The 23,251-nt window shown below is 41.1% G+C and overlaps 1 protein-coding gene across 5 annotated transcripts in view; it reads right to left on the bottom strand.

Annotated features, from left to right (window-relative positions):
* Positions 1 to 23,251, bottom strand: part of gria4b (glutamate receptor, ionotropic, AMPA 4b) — a 136,845-nt gene that overhangs the window by 12,307 nt on the left and 101,287 nt on the right. For all 5 annotated transcript variants that reach the window (XR_005078619.1, XR_005078620.1, XR_005078622.1 and 2 more), the window contains exons 10-12: positions 18,723 to 18,929; positions 13,004 to 13,377; positions 823 to 1,021 (exon numbers count right to left, since the gene is read on the bottom strand). Coding sequence is in view for 2 of the 5 variants with exons in the window: in XM_037120040.1 (XP_036975935.1) it covers positions 823 to 1,021; positions 13,004 to 13,377; positions 18,723 to 18,929 (780 nt within the window). In the remaining 3 variants the exon portion in view is untranslated. The remainder of the gene's footprint in view (positions 1 to 822; positions 1,022 to 13,003; positions 13,378 to 18,722; positions 18,930 to 23,251) is intronic.

Below are 23,251 nucleotides of genomic sequence, written 5' to 3'. Positions count from 1 at the left end.
AGCCTGAAGCTTCATACAGTTCATAAGGTTTGGATGAGGTAGGTAAATGCCATCGAGAGGACAACTTTTGATACCGAAAAGATTTTGTGTAATATGCCTTTACCAGGAGAAGGTCAATGTCGTGTAAAACAGGCGCTTTGGAGAACCAATGTAGGAGAAACGACAAACTATTATTTTACGACAGCAAATAGATGTAGAAAGATGCAGCATGTAATCTGCAAAGTTACTACTAACTAAAGTTATTAGATAAATATAGTGGAGTTAAAAGTACAACATTCTGGTCCAAAATGCAGTAGAGTGGAAGTACCCAGTACAAGTACTTAGTTACATTCCATCACTGCTATTATTCGTTCCTATAGTTCACATGTCATGGTCGCAGTACTCCACACAAAATTCCAACATCTACATCTAATGTATTGTAATATGTGTATATAATAAAGTGTATAGCTTTTTTAATGTTGCCTTTCTAATTTCTTTAATTATCTAATACTTGATGTTTCATTTATTTCATTTAAAAAGTAGCTCAAGTGTTTTCTGAGCCTGTGTTCATTTCCCTTCTGGGATCGATAAAGTTTAGTCTCATCTTTTTTTTTTTACATCCACTCAGACCACAAAAGTGTCTTCAGTGAACATCACTGAGGGCTGTGTGCCTGTTTCCTTCAAAAAGTATTTTACAAAACGATAGCTGTAATTTCCAGGACACAGGGTTGCCTTGGAGACCTGCTAATCCTGCAAATGTTTAGAAGAGTGTGGGAGTGCTGCACTGGCTCCCCTACCTGTCTGTCTGAGAGGAGACCATTAACCCCAGAAACACCTACTCACCCTGAAGAACTCTTTGGTGGAGCCGGAGTCCAGAGTGCCGTAGGCGATGTCCGTCTGCTTGGCCAGATCCTCGGCGCTCTCGATGGGGGACACCATCCTCTCCACAGTGAGGAAGGCAGCCAGGTTGGCCGTGTAGGACGAGATAATGATGAGAGTGAAGAACCACCACACCCCTCCCACGATACGACCGGATAACGATCTTGGAGAGAGAAACAAGGAAGGAGGTGGAAGAACATTGCAGGGACAGTGTGGAAGGATTAGGGGCGTACAGAGGATGGATGAGATCAAAATAAGAGGGACGGAGGGAGAGCCGGGAAAATGATTATTGGAGGAGGAGGTAAAAATAAGGGGCAAGGAGGAGAGGAGGACAGAAAGACAGAAAACAGTGGGTCAGTGCTTGAAAATACAGTGCGAGACAATCAAGAGTGAATGAAACATGACTGTAAGCGTGACGAGGATATCTGCCACCACAAGGTGGAGCTCTGACAACACTCAACCACAGCCACAGCTGTATTTACTCCTCATTAGTGCGGATTGCCTCATAAAAAAAAACTCCCCCATGCCTGTGTTGACCGGATCTGATAAAGACCAGGTTGGCTACTCCTGTCACCCTTCCTCCCCCCCCCCACCCCTCCACCTTTCCTTCTTTTTGTTTATTGGTGGGATGAAAAAGAGCTGCAGGTCCCCTGGCCGGCACGTAGCGGCGGCGGCACTGTTCTTTTCTTGTTTGTTCGCTCAGGGGAGACGGATAGCCTGCTGCTCGGGAGCAGCGCAAGGTCGTGAGGAGAATCTTAAAGCATAAATGCTGCATTGAGGAGAACAAACAAGATCTCCCCTCGGTGCAAATCAAACAGCGGAGGATACAAAACCCTCAGGCCTCCCTGTCAGATGGAGGGAGAGAGGGAGAGATGGGGGGGGGATGTGAGAGGCATCTGCAACAGTCAGTGTTTTCTTGGCTGGTATTTCTACTGTGTCTTATTGCAATCTGGCTGTCTTCCACTGTCCCCAATGTACACTTTGTTCTGCTGTAATCTCCAGGCATGTGTGACGTTTACAAAGGGGGGCGGTTGCATCCGTTTTTCTCAGTGCTCCAACACCTGAAAGAACCTTGATTACCCGAATCTTGTGGAGAGACGTTTAGGACACTTTATTTTAACAAACAGGAAAGGTTCTGCCACTCTAACCACGGAATTAGCGAGGAATCCTCTGTTCTCTCGGTCTGTACCGATGAAAGTGCCTGTAGCAGTGAGGAGTGCTGCAGTCGAGCATGTGCATGGAAGCTTTGCCCATGAAATAGACTTACTTGACGTATTAGCTCTGGATTTGAATACAAATGACTTCCCTCTCTCCTTCTCCCCACACTCCATTTTCCTCCTCCTTGAGACGATTGCGGCTTTTTTGAGCACAGAGAATTTAACTGTAAAATAATGACTTAAGAGGCGGAGGGTGTGCGTGATAAGATGAGTTCTATCCTCTCTCCATTTCCCTTTTTTCCCCCCCCCACCTGCCAAAATCCCTTCCATTCTCTCTATCAGACCGTCTCCATCTTTTTCTCTTTCTTGCTCCTTTCTATGCCGGCAGCAGTGGATTGTGGGAGTGTAATAATGGGACCAGAGGAGGAGTGTCTCTCCGCCATCCCTCCAACCCTCTGTGTGCCGTGTGTTTGCCGGCTGATACCGCTGACTTTGATCCACAGTGACACACTGCTGTGTCTTGATGGGCCTGCAGTAAACAGAGGGGATGAAGCTTAACGCTGCGAGTTTGGGTAATTTTCAGGCCACGTCACTGTCTTCGCTTGTCTCTGCACAGTGACAGTGGGATTCTACACCATATATGTTATGACGATAAAGGTTGGGCTGAGAATTTTAAAATAAGCAGGATTCATCTTTGTCGGGGGTCCGTGTATGACATTCACGCCCGCTTCACGCCATAATTGGCTTGCTTTGCCGAGCTCAGAAAAGGAGTAAGGGGTTGAACATTTCTCTCAGCCTCTTTTTTTTTTTTTTTTTTTCATGAATTCACTTGTGGACAACCAAGCGAAAACACTATGGAGGTCTTCCAAGAGAGACCATCTGAAAATGTGCACTGTTACCCCCATATCTGTCGGACAGATATTCCCTGCTGTCGGACAGATATTCCCTCCTTTTTTTGCTGACTATCGCACATGTCCCACCTCATTCAAAACTGTGACTTTTGATTTCGGACAGCCAGACAGAGGGAAATTCATCAAAAGACATATTTCTGAGCGTGACCCTTTTTTCTTTACATGGATACATGTATCGAGGATACGAAAGATCACCTGATTTCGTATCGTAAGAATTCTGTTTGACCCGACTCTGAACCTTCCTCAGCACCTGCCTTGGCACATATTGTGTTTCCTCATAATGAAGTAACAACTGAAATAATAAAGTCCTTAAAAGCAGAGTATGTGATTCTCGCTAACGTTTAGTAAATTCTTCGACTCTCCGACGTATCATTTGACATTTCCCAAGGAGTTACAAGAACAGCCAGCTAAACAAAACGCACCAATACCTTGAGTAAAATCACGGATATTCCAGCTTTATTTTGTGCTTCGGTGGTTTACTATCAGTGACTTCTGCTGAGGATGTGTGGTAGAAGAGTTTGTTGCAGTGTATGTGTAAGAAGCAGCCTTTGGGCACCTAAACTGTCAGAAAACTAGAAAAAAAAAAAGAGGAAACTTCAAAAAGTGAGATTAAGGGAAATATTTGCAAGCTAAGGAGATTAAGAGAAGTTTCTTTCTTTTTTTTTTTTTAACTGTGAGGACTGTTGAATCATTTGCATTTCCAGTAATACATATATTTCTCCAAGTGTGGTAATTCCACGTGTTTTTGTGCAACACGGAGCTCAGCAGAAACTGTTTCACTGTAGCTGCATGTTGTAAACATTAGGGAGAACTTGACTGTAATGATGTACGAGCTCAGTTTTTCCCACGAGTGGAGGAAAGAAGAAAACCAGTCGGGGGGAAGTATTAGAAGAAATAAAGTGGAAACAAAATAGGAATTGGCTCCTGTGTTGGGGGACTGGGATTCTCTGCAGTAGTCCAAGAAGCCTCAGGGTGGAAAGAAGACTAAATGTAGAGAGAGAAAAAAAAAAAAAAAAAAGAATAATTTCTGCAATTATACAGCAATTAGTCAGCACTTCTCCGCGACTGTTTGACGCACTTAAGTTAAATTAATTTTTACTTATTAAAAAGGAGAGGAGAGATCTAAAGAGGCTGGCATGGCACACTTGTTGGCTTGGTGGTATTTCTGCCCTCATCTGCAACAATTAATGCAATCAATCTGCACATTATCAGACATAAGACTGCATCTCAGCCACACTGACATCTCAGCTAAATATGTAGTCCATTAATTTAATCTATTAATTTAACTCATGAACCAAACCCATAATGTGCGCCCGACTGTAGGTCAATCCCACAGAACTTTCTTTGAAATATAAACATTTCGTTGAAGTCGTCAATCTGCAAATTTGATTATTTTAAAAAAATCCATCGAAAAATCTAACTCAAACTATCCCTAACCCCAAAGTAATCTTTCCTGAAAGATTTTCTCAGAGCTGTGGTTTGATCTGTGGTGTGTTTTCAGCAGCATAGACTCTACTGAATGATAATAGGAAGGAATATTACAGGACTACTACAGGCAGCAGTGTATCTCTGTCATCCTCTTGTTCTTCCGCTACTACACAATCTTACTTGGATCACTTGGTCACTTTGATTACAAAGGTAACACCAACTTTTAGAGTATGCAGGCTTTAATATAGTATACAGGAATCCAGGGAAGCAGACAAGTCTCTCTTACTGTGGTGGCATGTCCCTAAAATAGAAGAGAACAGTTTGCTATTTAACAGTTTATATTTAACATTACTTTTGATTTTTCGGCTGTGTGTCTAGAAAATCAGGAAAAACCTGTGCAGAGTTCAGTCACTATAACAGAAGAGCCGAACTTCAACTCTGGAACACTGTGTGGCTCTGCCAAGGTGCAGGAGGTTGATGTCATATATATATATATATATATATATATATATATATATATATATATATATATATATATATATATATATATATATATATATATATATATATATATATATATATATATATATATGTACACACACACACATACACACACACACATATCCTGTAAGTGACCTGTAGTTGGCATTTTGTTGCTCAATGCCAGGAGGATAAATGGAAAAATGTCAATATCAATAAATAATTATAAAACCAATAATTCATTTTTTTTCAAAACTTGTTACTATTGCACCTGGCCTGTAAAGATTAAATGCAGCTCTTGATTAATTGTGCTACTAGCAAGTGCAGTAATGTTAGTGTATTACATATTACTTCATCATCTGAAATGCCGAAACAGACTGTTTGTCTCTATTTCTCCCTCATCTATCCTGGCTATTGTTGTAATTAAGATCTACTATGTACAATATGAATAATGTTGAGTGAGTCATTACGACATGCCATCGCAGTTAGATGGTAGAACACACAAATCCGTTGCTGGATAGTATTTAAAGTATATAGTAAAGGGAATATCATAGATCCGAGATGAAGCTGACACATCTGCTATCAATATCAATGAGTCGGGCAACACATTGAACTGAACCCCTTTGCCTTTGCACTCTCTTTCACTCGGGGATAAAGAGGGGGACTGCAGGTTAACATGGGATGTACATTTTTGTCATTTCGTTCAAAAAAACCCTCCACTTTTAAAATTGATTTTTGCACCTCATTCCTTACTCGTCAAAAAAATACTGACGCCTTGGTATTGTAGGTCAGGTTGGTCATCTTCTCAAAGCGCCAGCGTTTGACAAGTTGAGAATGACACCCAAAAATCAACTTTCTTAGAAAATGGAGCTTTTACACGGAGGACAGGATCCCACCTCAAATTGCCTGCTGCTTTCAAAATACACCATACGTGACAGACTGAATAATGGGCAGACATCCAGAATACTCCCACTATAAATGGTGTAACAGGTCTAAATATTTCACACAGTGGATGCGTCGTAAAGCTTCAAAGAACAGCTGGAACAAGCAGCATATAAAATATACAATATAAATATATATGTGATAGTGTCATAGAATGTGGGAGAATGCTTATTTCCCCTATCTGAAGACAAAGAAAGGGGCACTTGAAAGTAAAACAATGTTGAGGAGGTTAAGTGGAAGTTAAAAGATAAAACGAAACATTTGGGAAAAGTATTAAAATACAATTATGGTTCACGTTAATATCAGTTACTAATCTGCAAAAAAATATGTCATAATGTGACGTGAGGCAGCAAACTTTAATGCCCCACTTCTCTCTCTTCCTTCCTTTGATGTGAGAAATAAAAAGCTGCTGTCAGAGATGATTTGGTGCAGTGTGTGGAGGTTTTCTAAGGATTTAGGGAATATTGGTGGGACAGATTGAGCGAAGTGGGGACTTTCAGCAACATGAAGACGACAAGGAGCGGATAAAGTGAAGAGGGAGAGCTCTGACCTTGAGCGGAGCCTAAATAAATGACGAGGTGATGGTGCGCTCCCAGGGTGACACCTGGGGGCGAGACAGCGCTGTTTGACTTATTCATAGCAGACAAACCGTCAATCTCTGCCTCCACTTCAGTTTTCTGCCCTCTGTCTCTCCGCCTCAGCTGCAGCACTGATGTACAATTTTAAAATCATAGTCTAACTGTAAATACTTAAATAGAAGCCTGGTTTCAAATATTAAAGAGCACGCAGATAACTGTTGGGTACAAATCTAACGTTGGGATGGAACTAAAATGATTTATTTATTAACACAAAAGATTTCCACACAAAGAAACATGAACAAAATACACAAATATAAAAATACTATATATATAAATAAACACTCCACAACTCAATTCAAGTATGTACATATTTTAGTTATTGAGATTTAGTTTAGTCTGCAATAGAAATACAGTATTTCCCAAGTGCCTACATTGGTATTTTTGCCTATTGTGACATTATTTCTTGGACTATCTTTATATGATAAATATGTTCACAACGACAACCCCCCCACCCCAAACACTTAAATAAAAACTAGAAAATGCACTTTGTTCAAAACATTTACTTTTCTCAGTGTCTTTCTGACAATATCAACCCGCTTCTTTGCTACCCGTCATGATGTGTGTACAACGTGATATGGTGAAAGTTTTTGGTGCAAAACGAATGGTTGCTCAAGCTGTTAGGGTTGAAACTGAAACTGTGCCTTCAAACAAGTCGTCAGGTCTTCTGTGGTTGTGATGTCGCAACTATTCAGTTACAGCTTTCAGTCACGGTGCCTACCTGCTGTCGTTGCAAAAACACCAGCAGATCTAATGCAAAAAAACAGGGGGTGTTACCTGCTCAGGCCTGTGGGGGCTGACCAATCAGAGCCGACCGTAGTTTTTAGGAGGGGGGGTCTAACAGGGACAAAAAACACTCTGATAGACGGTGAATATAGGCACTACAGGAATGGAAAGCATGTGAAAAATCATATTCTTTAGAACAATAAAGCATCAACATTATTTGTTTTGTTGCTGTCTTGTTTGCTTATTTCCACATGAGGTCTCTGTTCTGTGTTTACGCAATGAAAAAATGCTGCACTGATAGTATAAAGGTGTCGCAAGGAAAAGAGGGTTGAACCGAGGCTACACAAATAATACGTTCAATAACAGCTTGAGGTTTGAGGAAAGCTACCTTTTTTTCCACCACGATTTCAAAGCAGGAAACACTAAACAGTCTCTTGACTTTGAAGCGAAAGACCGCTGTTGTACATTCTGATGCAATCAGGGCCTCTAGCAATGCATATAATTTGAGAGAATAGTGCACCAAATCAAGCGAGTGTGACGAAGGACGAGCCCTGCTGACATAAGCAGTAAGCGATGCAGCAGAACAGCAGTGTGTCAGCTGGATAACAAAGCTAATTGGCATTGAATTAATAGAATAATGGGAGTCTTGCAGATAGACCACTTGAAAGTCATTTCTCCTTTTCAAACGCGGCTTTTGTTGGCCTAAATCCACAACTCAAATTAAAAGTTACGCTTCATCTGTCGCCATCAGGAAATTTGCCATCAGTATGCACTCACTCCGAGTTAATCAGGACTAATCAAGCCAATCGCTGCATTCTCATTAGCTCGCCAGAGATGTGGCAACTGTGACTCAGCAGAGGAGACAAAGATAATCCATCTGCCGCAATGAGATGGAAGTGACTGACAACACCTGGAACAGCCACGACCAATTACGGCATCATGAAGTGGCAGACGGTGGATGTTTGTATTGATATTTTCCGACTTGAAGTGACATCCTGCAGTCTCGGGAGAAAGTAACTTAAATTCTTTTCATCTGGGATTTGTAGTCAATTAAAACGACTATCATGTCACCATTTCATTTAAGCTCCCCACTTCTCCTGTTTCCACGGAGACATTACCATTGGAGACCAGGATATTAATCACTGAATTAATTATTATGGGCTGCCTTGAGGGAGCAGAAGGGGGTATTAACCCTTATTAACAGACAGCAAGAGAGAGAGGATAGGAAGACGTTCTGTGCTATTTCAACCCCTGCTTTTTTCTTTTGCTGCCGTGTCATGAAATGAGTCAAATAAAATGCTATATGAGGAGAGGCAGAATAACATACGAGGACAAAAACACAAGGAGGGAATACAACTATAAAATCAAATCATTTAAAAAGTCCGGTATTTAAAAGTACTGTCACATTACTTTTATATTACTGGATTAATATTACTGACGTATCAATCTGTGGCACCTGGTCAAAGGAGGGCACTGATTGCTGAATAAATGACACCAAATGGCATTTCAGTCGGATTATCTTAACTCTTACCTTCTATTTGTTTGACAAGTAACCTTTAGCTGTATGCCATCCTCCTTCACTACACCTACAACAGAACCAGCTGAAGAGCAATTAAAATTCACTTGATGTCAGCTAATATAAATGTTGTTAGAGTGTAAACAAAGTCAAACTCAGTTAGTTAAGCCCGATGCTTTAAACACAGGGAAAGGTGTGTTCCAAAGTGTTTCCAGTGGTAAGATGCTTTCTCTAACAACAGGGAGTTACAGTAACAAATGCGGCTACGAACACATTGGAAAACCAAATTTCTTGGAAAACCAAAATCTTTATTTCTTTACATTCTTTATTTTTAAAGATGCCAAGTGGCAAGTCTTTTCCTAGCCATCTGACTTTGTTAGCTGATGGCTAACAGGTTGTACTGGTGGTTTCATATTACTTTATTCCATTTTGTCACATATAATTGTTTTATTAACTGCTTGTATTTCAATCGTGTGCTGTTCTCAGCCTGACTTTGCTAGCTGGTTTTGAGTTGGAGCTAAGAATCACTCGTGCGAACCTATCTGTTTTCTAAGTAGCACGAACAAGTGACTACTGAGTGACAATGTTCAAACAAGAAATTTAGAACTACTTTTGTGCAGTTAAGAGTGTTTTTGGTAAATCTGATTTGAGACATCAGTACATGCAAGCAAGATTTGAGTACGAATTAGGAGTTTTCCACTATGAATCCAGCATCAGAAATGCCCCTCCGATACCACCTAAATCCCTGGATCGGTGCCGACAAGTAGGCCTGCATGAGTCTATGCATCGATCTGATTCAATACCAATCTATTAGCCCCAAAACAGCACCCCAGTACTTCCCTGCAATGTCCCATACACTGTACGATACTTGAAAGATTTTCACTGCACACGCAGCCAAAATCTATAAACTTCAATGACTGACTGTCCAACTAGATTATAGAAGAAATCTTGATGTCATTCATTCTTTGTATGTGCTGTATACTGTATACATATGTATTAACACACTGGTATTTGATTGATACTTGGTATCCGCTAATGTTCAGGTCTTGGAATCAATATCAGGAACAAAGAAATGGTATCGTAAAACTCATGCAAGACTGTCAAAACAAATGATCTACTGGGTGAAACCTAAACCTACCAAAACCTGCTCATGTAAGTCGATCCTTCACTGGATGAACATTTAGCCTCACCAAACTTTCAGAAACCGTCTGTGATGCAGTCGGACTGAGTCACCAGCGTCCAGCCAGCCACCGCGGCCCTCGTCCCACATTCGTCCCATTCACCTCTGGCCTCGTCACTCCCTCCACACTGTCTAATCTCCCCTGTGTGAGGGGATTTGCATGTTGCCCTGTCAGGCTAAACTGGAGTGGAAGCGCTCCTGAGCTCCGGGGTTTGGTGCTGATGGATTGGGAGAGGCCCATGGGATTAGCGGTGACAGGTGGAATGCAGCGGGGACCACAGCCAGAGACAGAGAGGGGTTGAAATGTAGACTTTCCATTCTGACGCCGACATTGTTGTGCGGCTCTTAAGTCCTTATCTGCAGTACACAGGCAGAGATGTGGCGAGCAGGGGTAGTGGTTATGGTGGTGGGTGGGGGTGGACTGCACACATGTGAACAAAGCGAGTGTACTCCTTAAATGAGTGGCCTTAATCACAGTCACAGGCCCGCTATAGTGTCCTCTATAGGTTGCTTACGTGAGGCCAGGCTATAATTTCCAAGCCGCTCTAATGTACCTCGGGATCCTCCATCTTGTGTTCTCCTCTGGTGTGGGGGAGGCTGAAAGATACAGGCTGGTTTTGGTCCTCCTTTCATCTCCTAAAATCTTACCAACTCTATTACTGTACAAGATCCATAAGGGCTTATAAAGCAGATAAGAGAAGTATTATATGAGCGACTTGAAATAACTATAGAAGCCATTTTTGCTGTATCTTAAAATAACCCAAACAATCCATCTTCTGGAACTTTAAGCTTGACAAAGCCATTCAAACAGCTGAGAAGGGCTTAACGGGAAGTAAGAAACCATCAAGAATTACAGGCTTTACCAGTCTATAGGTTTCACCATGACAGTGCATGTCAGCAGGGAGAATGATGACGGACAGGAAGCCTGATCTTTGATTGGAAAACAAAGACGACCAGCCCTTAAAGGCAGGAGAGGAACACAGGCAGACAGTTAACTGTACAAGCTCCAAATTCTCCACCCTTCAACCAAAGTACGCAATTCCTACTGGACATCAGAGCCCACAGGATGCTGAGTTTGAGCCTCGTAATTTGGACAAAAGGGAAGAGAAGTCACAGACAGGGTGAAAGACGACACCTAGACATTGTATTCTCAGTGAATCACACCATGGAGCGGACAGTGGCTTGACAAAAAAGCACGGTCGCTGATGTAACTGGAGCTCAAATACACACACACACGACTGGAGATGCTGACAGACAGCGAGACAACTTAATTCCCTTACAAGCATTCAACATAGTGTGTATGCAAGTCAGACAGTGAGGAACACTATGGCTGGAGAAGAGAGAGAGAGAGACAAAAAAATCAATACGCGCAGAGACACACACTGTCTCCTCTCTTTCCTTCTCACAAACACAACCACATACACACACAAGTGTGATGGCACTGTGCACGTAGAGGTACACACACAGTGTGAGCAGCAGACACATGAGACAGTAACTAACAACACAAAACACGGAACTTGATACTTAATACCTCTATACTACCGTTTTAAACTACAGTCCTCATGCAGATTACCACTTACATGCAGCAGGTTTGTGCTGTAATTTATTTAAATGATACAACCAGGCTATCAATCACATCATGTCATCAGTGTCTAATGAAAACCTCATATTTCCTGAATATCATTATAGAGAAACAAAGGTAAATGTTCTTATTGTTGAAGATAAGAGTGAGATGAAAAGATTAATATCAATGTCAAGGTGCTGGAGACGCGACGTGTTTAGTTAATCTAGGCATAAAGTGCTAATATGACTCAAGTTTAGGAATTAACACAGGTTTTGTTTGTAGCTACGCCAGCGGTGTGACTCTTGGAACGTTGCAGTGGGTTAGTCGGTTTACCACTTTGGTTCAGAAACACCTCTCTGATGCTCTGAAACTGTGTGTAATTACTTATGTAGGGTGAAATTTGTGGTTTTGAGCATCAGCATAAATCCCAAATCCTTGGGAATAATTATTTGCCTCCCCCTCAATTTCAGTCAGAAGTGAAATAGCACATTTTTTTAATTGTCAAAAGTTTGCGACTCCCAGGTGGCCTTATAGCTCACTTGGTAGAGCACGCTCTCACATACAAAGGCTGAGTCCTCAGGAGTCAACCCAGTCGCCAGAATTAAAGTTAGACTTTCTGTGAACAATAGCCAGCTTTTGTCTGACTCTCCTATCTGATGCTATCAGAATAAAGGCTAAAACCCCCAAAATAATAATACACAATGTTGCCACTCCCACCCTCTTTCTCACAATGGTTTGATCCACTGCCTCATAAATGCCAGTTTGATATCGATCTCTCCATCTCTGAAAGAAAGCAATTAAAACCACAATGCTTTTTTGGTTTTATCTTAAGGGCTCTGTAATCTTCTTAATCAACAGAGAAGTCAACAGACAATTTTAGTACTGTATTACTAAATTATCAAATTAAATTATGAGGTTTTCATATATTTAAGCAATATAATATAAAACACCAAAGTCATCTCACTACTACTGCAAACTATATGGTTATAGTGGAAGTGTATCACATAAATGATATCCATTCTTCAGGCAGATACTTGTTCAGTGCCAACAATAATGCATCTTAAATTCAATAAAAACATGAACAATGAGCCTAATATGGAAGATTTTTCACGGTTTATGATGGACGATGCAACTTAAATGTGAACATCAGTTGTGATTCCAGCTAAGGACACACTACACAACTGTTGAGGAGTGAGGATATATTAAAAATCACACTTGGAAAATTTGCACAGATCATCTACATTTCTGCCAATGACATGAAGACTGGACAACTTACTGATTTAGTTATTCTATCGTTTTTTTTTTTCCACTGTCAGAGGCCACTGCTCATCATAGCAGGGTGTCAAGATTTGTCCACTTTTAGTTTGATTGCGTCAAACTTGTCTGAAATGATGACAAAGGTCTTGACAGGCGAGGGATTTAAGCAGTAGTCTAGACTAATAAGGAAAAAATCCAATCAGATGTGATGGCACATAGCGATTATAATTGGCTTAAAAGTTGTGTAATGTGTCCCCAGCCAAGGGGACAAAAATGCACTAAACATCTAGTACCTTTCGTACTTTTTTGAGATAAAACCTTCTGATATTTAGATAAAAGTGTGTCTTACCTGGGGGAGATGTCACAGCCCTGCTGCATGAAGGCGCCCAGGGAGAACCAGAGAGAGTTGAAGATACCAAACTCATTGGGGGGCTGGTCGCTTGGCGGACCGTCGGTGCCCTCTTCGGGCTCCTCGGTGTGCCATTCGTACGGGCTGAAGCGGCTGACCAGGAAGAGCACCACGCTCACGCCGATATAGGCGAACACGATGCACATCCAGATCTCGTAGGCCAACGGGTCCAGGAAGGAGAATACCCCCGGTTTGGACTTTTGGGGTTTCTTGATCATGATGGAAATGCCCAGCGACATGAAGGGCTTGGAGAAGTCGATCACCTCCTCCCGGACCAACGTGATAGTCAAAGGGGCCACAGCGATTTCCGCTTTCTGTGGGGGATTTGGATGAAAAGGAATTTGATGAGCCATCTGAATGAGAGCATCTCTAAATCCAAATGATGACAGATAAACAAATGCAAATGATGGATCATCTCTCTGAGCCCGGCCGCGCAACAATCAAACATCACTTAGTCACACATGTGACACGCTGAAGGGCTGATATCCAGCCAGCCGTCAGGAAACAAAACAACAACAATTACCCCCTTTTTCTTTTCTCCTCGGCTAATGTCGTCATCTCTGAATTTCTCCCTTGACTGAACAAACCTCAAAGTTATCAAGTTCAGTCGACTGCTGAATACATTTCAGAGTGATCAAGTTAAGAAAGAGAAAGAGGACAAAAATGAAATTGAAAAAGAAATTGTGAGGCCCTCTCTAAAGCTGAGAGGCTTAGCTGAACTCTGGGAGAATCAGCACGGAGGATAAAATAATGTGTCAGAGAAATATGCTTACAGCACAGGAAGGCAAAAATGGGAAACAGCCACCTCTGTGGTTCCGCAGCTGTGGAAAACTGCACACTGGCTTGCTGCAAATCCGCAAGCCAGATTACAGCGAGTGACTTAGCAACACTCATGACCTTGTCTGCCTGGCTTGGGAGCAAAAAGGGACTTAATATCAGCAAGATTTTAAACTTTCATTAGGACCATCTGACACTTAAGGAGGTCCGAGAGGAGAAAAACAGGAAAGAGGGAAAGAAAATGAAAGCGAATTAAGTCCTTTCATCCTCAGCAGAATGCACTAAGATGACAGCTCCGGGGCGTTCAGTGTGCGCTGAAATACATGGCAGGTTAAAGGGAGGCTGGGCTTTTGTGGTAGCAAGGGGGCTTTTCATAGAGAACTCGGAAGAAATGAATGGTCTCTGAGCAAAGTGCTGACGGCTTCCATGTCCTCAGACGTTCCCACGAACAGTGCCAGCTTCCCCTCTGCCCACAGTCGCACACTCCTGTGCAGTACTCGCTACACAAACTGGTGCGCAGCAGATATTTCCGAACACATAAACAGGTATTACTATACTTGTGAGGGGCTTGCTCTGACCCCGCTCATTCTCTCCCGCGACTATCTCAAATCTTCACCCATAAGTAACCTTGAAATCATAATGTGAAAGATTTTGTTCATATTCATTTTCAATTGCTGCAAAATGCTCACAGAAACATCAACTGAATCAAATCCTTATCAGGTAACATTCATATAGACAAACAGCACCAGGCCAAATGTATACACAGGTAAGTTTACATTACCATAGCTTCCCATAAGGAATGCACCAATTTTTGGCACAAATGATTACACAGCTGCTGTTTGTCTCTATGAATTATAGCCTTTGAAGGTCTGAGGTTTGAAACATAAATAAAGTAAGAACATGAGATCAACAGCTTTTATAATGTCTGGATTTTGTGTTTTTTTTTAATAAACTGAGGAAATATTTGTACTCAAATCATTTCGGTGGTTGCCTGAAATCAAGCGAATTGTTCCTCTATCTTTGACTCCGGCCCTGAACAGCTGGTCCTGCACTATGTAACTAGGATTGAAAGGGCACAGTCTTCTGCAAGAAGTGTGCGATGCTATACAGCACTGTGTCACACACCACCAGCTGCGGTTCTTCAGCTAGCGATGAGAGACTGAAGGGAGCATGACCGGACGGTGAGGGGGAATCAGGGCGTGATTTGTGCAATCTGTGGTGCAAAAGTCAATTCTATATGTTTTGGCAACGGAAAGAACTTGGTGGCACTTTACGGAAAGATGGTGGTTTTGGTTGAGGCAGACAGATGCACTGACTTTTTACTGTTTAACCAAAACCACCATCTTTCCTCAAGTGTTTTAATTGCCTAAACCTAACAACACATGGGGTACAGGACACCCTCTGTGTAGACCTCCTCATGACATGTGTTCAGTATTAATTAAATTTGATCGCCTGATGGCTAACTATTTTGGCCGACATGCTTTTCCAAGCCTTTTTTTTGGGGCAGCTGTGTCTGTGGCAAAGTTTTGGCTGATCAGCAGCATGAGATGACTTTCCAACAATGAAAATTACTAAAAAAAAAAGGAGATCAAACAGGATTTCTAGGGGTCACTTTGAGATAAACAGGTTTTAAACTGAAGCTCAAAACGTAACAAGAAGCCCTCCTAAATAATAAGAATCTTCTGTCTTTGTAAAACAACATTTTTTAACTAAGACCAAATAAAAAATGTGATTTATCTGATCAAAGATTACTCTCACCAGTGATGATGGCATTAAGGCCACTCTTTAAATGAGCCTTACACATCAATAAACTAGTGCTATCATGCTGTCAATCAACACTGTCCCTTGTGACCCCTGTTTGTGTGTTGCTATGGCGATCCAGGCAGACGTGGGTGCAACACGTCCCCCCGGAGGGTGGAAAGATTTGCTAATATTAATGTTGATTGCTGCTTTTGTTACTGGTGGTTTGTGATGCTTTTGTGGAGAATTCATAAAGGGCACATTTGACACCACTGACCCTGCCGATGTCACAAAAGTGAGCGACAAGCCCGGACTGGCATAAACACCGAGCTTAAATAAGTCACTTGTTTTGAAGTTCTACTTCTATCATTCTTTGATTGTTTGTGGTGTTGTTGTGAGCCACAGATTTCACTTCTGTAATAAGCCGTCATATAATGTAGTGAGTGCAGTTGTAACAGAATTTCTCTAGGTTTTAAATTTAACATCTTGACAACAACTATTCACAAAAAGTGTTCATTATATTTATTGTTATTCTGGGAAAATCATCGTGTGATAGAACCATATCTGGAGCTCATTAGAGAGTCTGAAAGGTAGATAAATAAAAAAAAAAAAAAAAATTGTAATTGTACTTTAATCATGTCTTCCACCCAAAGCAAAGCTTTTGTACAGGATGCGTTAAGCTCACAGTGCTTGTTAAAGAGATGCAAACCGCCGAGAACACAGCTGCACTCTTTTTTTTTCCTGTGCTTTTTGACCAACCTGGTTAGTCTTTACACCCAAAGCGCAGTGTACTGCTTGATCAGTCCTGACATATCCCGAGCTGCGCCTCTCCCCGCTCTCGCTGCACTCGACTTCACTGTGACTCACTGCACCAAAGAGGCACAGGCGAGAAAAATGCCACTTTGTGAAAATGCCACTTAACTCATCACAATAAAAAAAGACCAGAAAAACTGTGGTTTCTCCTTTTGTAACTCAGATTTATCTCAGACAAATTGCTGTTGCTGCTCATGCACAGCGGAGATAAAGCCTGGGAGAAGCTTGTAAACTGGATAAAGGTCAAATAATTCTTCTTCTTCTGTCTCCATCAGCGACAGAGCAGAACATTTTCTTTTGCACGAAAAATGGTTTGGATTGTTAAATCTCCAGCTCTAAGTTACAAAATCGTCACTTTTTTTGTCCCCGAAAACATAGTGCGAGAGCACTAACGCTCCTCTCGTCATCCCACACTGCAGGCTTGCGTCCACTTTGATCCCACAGCAAGGTCAGCGCCACAAAGACATCTCGAACCCCACAACCAAACCGTCACCCCAGAGATTCTTTAACGAGCTCCACAAAGACACATTTCCTCTTTAACCTCTCCAAAACATCAGCTCTAATGCCCCACTAATACCCCTCCTCCTGTTGGCATTACCACCACCAGAGATTAATTACCAGGGTTTAATTATCGACACAGCAAACAACACACAGGAGCTTCAGACAGAGAATTTGGAGAAGTTGAACTCTGCAGATCAAGAAATATTGCCTGTTGACACATTCTGTCACATCAACTGTCAGTAAAATCTGTATTTTTCACATAACAAGACATACCGAGTGTTTTCTATATAATAATATTATATTATGATAGTGCACTAGGTTTGTTGGTTACCTCAACTGCCAAGAAAGTTTTAGTAACGTCTGCCTAATTTGCTCCCCTTGTTCTTTTGCTGTTAATCCAAACGTCTCCATGTTTTACCTGTTTTCTTGATAAATGTCATTTTCTAAGCACTAATTTCATCACTACACCACCAATCATTTTGTTGCTCTGAGTCTCTCTCCACTAACAGAAATATTGGTTTCATTCACGTATTATTACTTGTTGATTTCATTTATTGCCCTTTGAAAGCAAGTAAAGATATCAAATGCAACATTTCCGCAATAAAAATGCAGAAAACGACTCAACTTTTGTTACACATTTTATTGAGCTGTGTACTTTCATTGTCCAAATATTTCCAATAATGTTTAAACCCAGAAAATATCTGCAATGTTACCATGTGTTTCACTGGTTCACTATAACCTCTGAGTAAACACCGGATGATTTGTCGGAGAGTAAGGAAGGAGGTCTCAGAACGTGACTAAACAAAAACATGAATAAAACATTTCCTCGCCCTTTAAAAACTTCTGCCTGTGTCACGTCAGATAGATTTTCATCAGCAATGGTGGCATGTTTAACAATTAAGACAGCAACTCCCATGATTCCACGCTACTTCATAATGTTCTCAAACTGCATCTTTTGTATTCACTGCTTTGGTGGAGAGACGCCTGGCAGCAGAAGTTACATACGGAGGACTGTCAAAAACTGCTGCAAATACTATGCAAAGATGTTTCACATGAAACAGGGTCAAACTGCACAATCACTCCTGTTCCTGTAATGCTTTTAATTTGAAGTTAATTCAATAATATGACAGGAGTTTAAACAGGGATCAAAAATGCAAAAAGCATTGAAAAAGATTTCAATTAATGAATTAATGAAAACAGTAAGCTTGTTAAAACTCAGCGCAGCAGAGTGGTGTTGAATTTAGAGCCAAAACAATCTACATGGAGCTTCATTTACCATTTGAGCTATGACTCATTTAATATAGCTCATGCTTCTCGATGATTTTTTGCTGGTGATAAGCCTTTATTAACTTGTGCTGGTCACGGCTGCCGTAACTTCAATAGCAGCTTTTATTAGAGAACTTATGATGAATTGTTTCCACTTAGGAATTTATTATTAATGACGTTTAAACAAGCACAGATATGAAAGAGTCTGCATTTTTTCTGACTTTATTGTGATTATGACAAGGTCATCGGGATAAGAAGTGATGAAAATATTGTCTTGCTTTCATGGACTCGCTGCTCTCAGTTTGAAAGAATGAAGTCGACTCAGCTGAATAAATTCTGTCCATTTTCAGCTTTAAGAAAGCTGAGAAGTCCGCACAGATTAGAGGAAGACGCAACATTGTCTCTCATTATCATCCTGAATCTTACTGACAGCATAGAATTAAAGTTTGAATGAGATGACTCAGCTCCCATGAAAAGCTCATTTGTGTCCTGAATAGAGTTTCAGAGAGCTGGGACATGAGCAACTTCCTGCCATCCAAAGAGTAAGTAACAGTGTCCTTACCCCGTACACCAGCTCCCCGACCATGCCGTTCCAGATCTTCGTCTCCGGGTCCCTGGCGCCGTACTTCCCGTCGGGAACGATGGAGATTTTGTACTTGATTCCGATGTGTTTGGCGATCTCGGAGGCCAGGTCCACGCAGTATCCCTCATACTGGTCGTTGCCCTCGTACATCTCCCAGTTCTTCTTAAGCATCACATAGGGACCCTCCTACACAAGGGACCATAACCAGTGAACCAAACCGTCAGACGGACAGACACACGGACATGAGGGCTCGCACAATGGAACAGACAACAGAATGACAAACAGGAGCTGCAGCTCATTGATACCAACCGGTGCTCAGGTTAGAGGGACCCTGTGGAGTTTTTTTTTTTTTTTTTTTTTTTTTCACAGCTAAGAGTGATATGGAGAAATGTTTTGATGACCGGGCCCCCATCTTGTTTGTATCGCATGCACAAGCATGCAGGTGAAGCAATAGACATTGTTGCTGATGGTTTCATGCTTTTTCATTGGTTGGCAATTGATGGCACGTTGAAACATACAAAGGCAGCAGAAGACGACCGCTAGCTAGCAAACGGGGATGTAAACTATTTACAGTGCGCTTTAAAAGTTTTATTAGCAGAGAATGCGTTTCACATTTTTGTTAGGCCTCAAGGTGTTTTGGTGAGAATAGATCCAAACACGATTTTTCTTTGTTAACAAGAAAACTCCACAAGATCCCTTCAGTTTCACTTCAGAAATTGATTTTGTTCAGGACTTTACAGCGAAAACATTTGATTTGTCATAAAGGAATAAAAATAGTAAAATTCTAAAGCTGCACTGGAAAAAAAACTCCAAACATTCAACAGCTGACTGTTTTGTCTTTTTATACATAAAAAAAAACAATCCTTTCAAGTTATGATCATAGAGCTTTAATTCAAATATCATGAGTGAATTTCACTTACACAACGTGTCTTTTACATTATCTACTACTAACATATCTTTTTTTTTAACCCAAACCATGACAATTTCCAAAACCTAACCAAACTGCGACTGGTTCTCAACTTTAACCACATGATGCCGAAGGTCCAGTCCGGTTCGTCTGTTGCTGGTTCTTAAGCGGGTCATCTGTAATAGTTTTTTCTGTAGTTGTGGGAGCGTTCATATATGTAGTTTCAGGGTTCATTCACAATCGACCTGTTCAGTCGTTTAGGTTACCGCATTGAGAATGTAGCAGTTAGGAACAAAACACAGTGCCAAAGTTGCAGAAGAAATTTAAACATAATTCAAAACTAAACTGATTTAAGCTGTGGAAGGGAACATCAGTTTTCTCCACAACTTAATCTTCAGCTTCAGCTCATTGTGAGTGACACAAAAATTGTGCAACCCAGTTGCCAGAATAAATCACGGCAACGTACGCTGCAAATTTAACCTTCTTTATGTTGCGACTTTACATTTCTTTTGATTCCCTTTATAGATTTTACGTTGTGTTAATCCTTTGCTTATGCTTATGAAAAAAACTTTTGGTTAGTGTTAGGATAACATCATGGTTTGATTTAAACATCTGGTTTTGTCCAAAAGTCTCTCAGAAAATATTCAGTTGTTTCACTGGTACAGATGTTGAACACAGTCTTGAAGAGTGGTCACATATTGTAGCAATGTGAATATGGAATGTATGAAATGTAGACAGTTTGTAAAACAGTTTATCCTGGCAACTGGGTTGAACACAAACCTTATGGCAGTGGTTATCTTTTTACGTTTTTATGTACACCAGCAGAGAACCAGACCTTTTCTAACGCAGCTGTTCATCTTTCATCCCGATGATCAAACAAGGAGTTTGACTGCATGTCCAAATTTGCAAAGTGCAGCTTTAAATGTAAGAAGAACTTCAAACTGACTGCCGGGGGGGGGGAAGCATTTTAATTTTTTTGCGCTGAAGATAATTCAGCGTATAACAGAAAAGGACGATGCGTGCGTTATCGTAATGACAGCCCTGTGCTGTGTATACACAGCACGGACCGGAGTTCAGGCAGGAGAGGGGAGAAAAATCATCAAAGCGTTAATGTGGATGCATGATACACGGAGATTCAAAGAGAAAGGAGGAAAGTATGACTAAGCAGAAACGGAGGCAGACATAAAGCTGAAGGGAAGTGAGAAATGAGCTGCAGTCAGACTGAATGACTTAATACGTAAAACAAGCCTGACTGGACTCCAACACTTAAAGTAATCAGAGGTAGATGCGTAAGTCTGCGCTGCGACCAGCGGTGGGTTATAGATCATTAGATTCTCTGTTGCTAAGAAAGTGACCTGAATGTAAACCTCGTATGGTTTCTGCACTCATATTTCAAAACAAATTGCTTTTGTCATGGAAGGCAGCCTATTGCATATTGAGAACGCGAGCAATTTATTCCTCAGATGTGTTTGCTTGACATTGCCCCGGGCCAAAGCAAGGTAACCAAAGACTCCTCAGTGGGGAGAATGCAAATGCTCGGCTGAGCCTGCGGCACAACAAAATGTTAATGTACAACATAACAGATACCACAGTTTAGGAGTTTCCTGTCAAAATAAGACATTTGGAATATGAAATATATGTCTCACAACGGCTCTTTCAAAAAATGTTAATCTAATAGTTGCAATCTCAGAGAGACATTTAAGCGTAGTCCTCACAGAATTTACACGTGCATTGAATTACGAAGCTTATTACAACACATTTTGCCATTAGCTATCTAATCTATCACTTTTCTGTACCTTTGCACGCTGTAGTTATTGCAAACCCAGATCATATTAATATACAGAAATACAATCTAAAAGCATAAAAGAAGGGCTAACCTGCTGCTGAGGCCCTATGGCAAAACTGAGCCATGCAACCAGTCACGCAGCAGACTAACAGCCTCAGAAAGCGACCAGTGAACATCCCGAATGTGTTCAAGAATTATGCGATAGTTATGAGAAATCTGATTAAATGCAGAAGGTTTAGAGATAGATTCGGAGATGCTGACACACTTCTATAAACCAGATCAGAACATATCAAAAGACCCTTATCGTTTCAGTTTTTGCTTTAGCGGTGCAAACAACATTAGCAAACTCATTTGCAAGTATTCAAATTGCTACACAGTAAACCTGGGGCCTTCAGGGCCTCTGAGGGTCTGGGGCTGTCTATTTTGTTGTCAGAATTTTCTTTGATACTATATATTGATGTCAATGTGTTTACAGTCTATAATTACCTTTCCATATTGGAGTTTTCAATTGTAGCGTCGAGGTTTGCCTCCCCCCCCCCGGGATTCAAATATCGCACCTACCAACAAATGACTCAGCGCATTAATGTTTGCAATTCTATCTCATTTGACATCAGCCCCACTTTTTACTTCACAAGACTAAAAGCCTGTCAGAGCTTTCTTAAGTTATTTCTTACAGCCTCTATTCCAAATTGAAAAGTAGAAATGTGCCAGTCAGTACTATTTGCGTTCTCAGAACTTCTGTTATGATCCCTGCCCTTAAGGGCCGGCCAGAAAAAGGGCATTCATGTTTTCTGAACCCTCCGCATGGAATATAATGAATGACTTGAAACTCAAAGTCTCAGTCTCATTAAATACATTCAAATCCAAAATCAAAGGAGTAGAGGCAACAATCAACTTACAAAATGTCATTACTTTTATTGTAAAATGGTAATTGTAAAGTGTTATTTGCCATCTTGGTTAATAGTGAAAAAACTAGCCGTTGTTAATTTTGGTATTTTTTAACAGTGGATCTCTGTTGCATACTGCAGGGTGATGGGACAGAATAGAAGCAGCCACAGATGCTTCACAAGTGGAAATCCTCATCAAGGTAACAGACATTTTGGTGTTCTCTGTTTTTATGTGGAAAACTAGTCACAGCATGTGCACCATCAAATCACTGGCTCATGGCATGACGCAAAAAGGCTGACTGTTGACCGAATTCTTTTTTTAAAACAGTAAAAGCTTGTTTGGCTGCGCTATAAACCACATTTGCTGTTTCCACAGTAACCATGACTGCTGCCAGATCAACCAGGACTGAAATCTTAAGGATTACAACTCTTAAGCCCCAACAGTATGTGTAGGTACAGTCAAAAGAGACACTGTGGCAGACGGCTCCTCCACCCAATCATGAGAAAACTAGTCAGAAAACAACCGAAAAAAACAAGCAAAATACAGACCATCGGAATATGAATTCCACACATGGTGGCTTTCGTTCCATATTCCATAAGCAACACTCCAAGGACAATAATATCATGTTTTCTTTTACGGCCAATTTGTTAAATTTTACAACGGCTAGAAAATGGAATTCATGATGAGATTTTACCGAATCTCGGCCATTGTAATGATGAAAACTTTACAATTTACAAGTTGATCTTTGCAGACGTATCAAAGGGAAAACGCTCTAATCCACATGCTTTATGATAGCAGGGTGTATGACAGCGCTGGCAGCCGGGGGAGCAGAGGGAGTGGCGGAGATAAAGGATGCAGTCAGTGTTTTTGGCACGAGAAGAGAGCCGTGCTTCAGAGGTCTTCACCGCAAAGGCCAGTGAGGCTGAC

Source organism: Acanthopagrus latus, chromosome 13, assembly GCF_904848185.1.
Source record: "Acanthopagrus latus isolate v.2019 chromosome 13, fAcaLat1.1, whole genome shotgun sequence".
Taxonomy (NCBI): domain Eukaryota; kingdom Metazoa; phylum Chordata; class Actinopteri; order Spariformes; family Sparidae; genus Acanthopagrus; species Acanthopagrus latus.
Note: the sequence above shows the minus strand (reverse complement) of the source record. Positions and strands in the feature narration are given on the sequence as shown.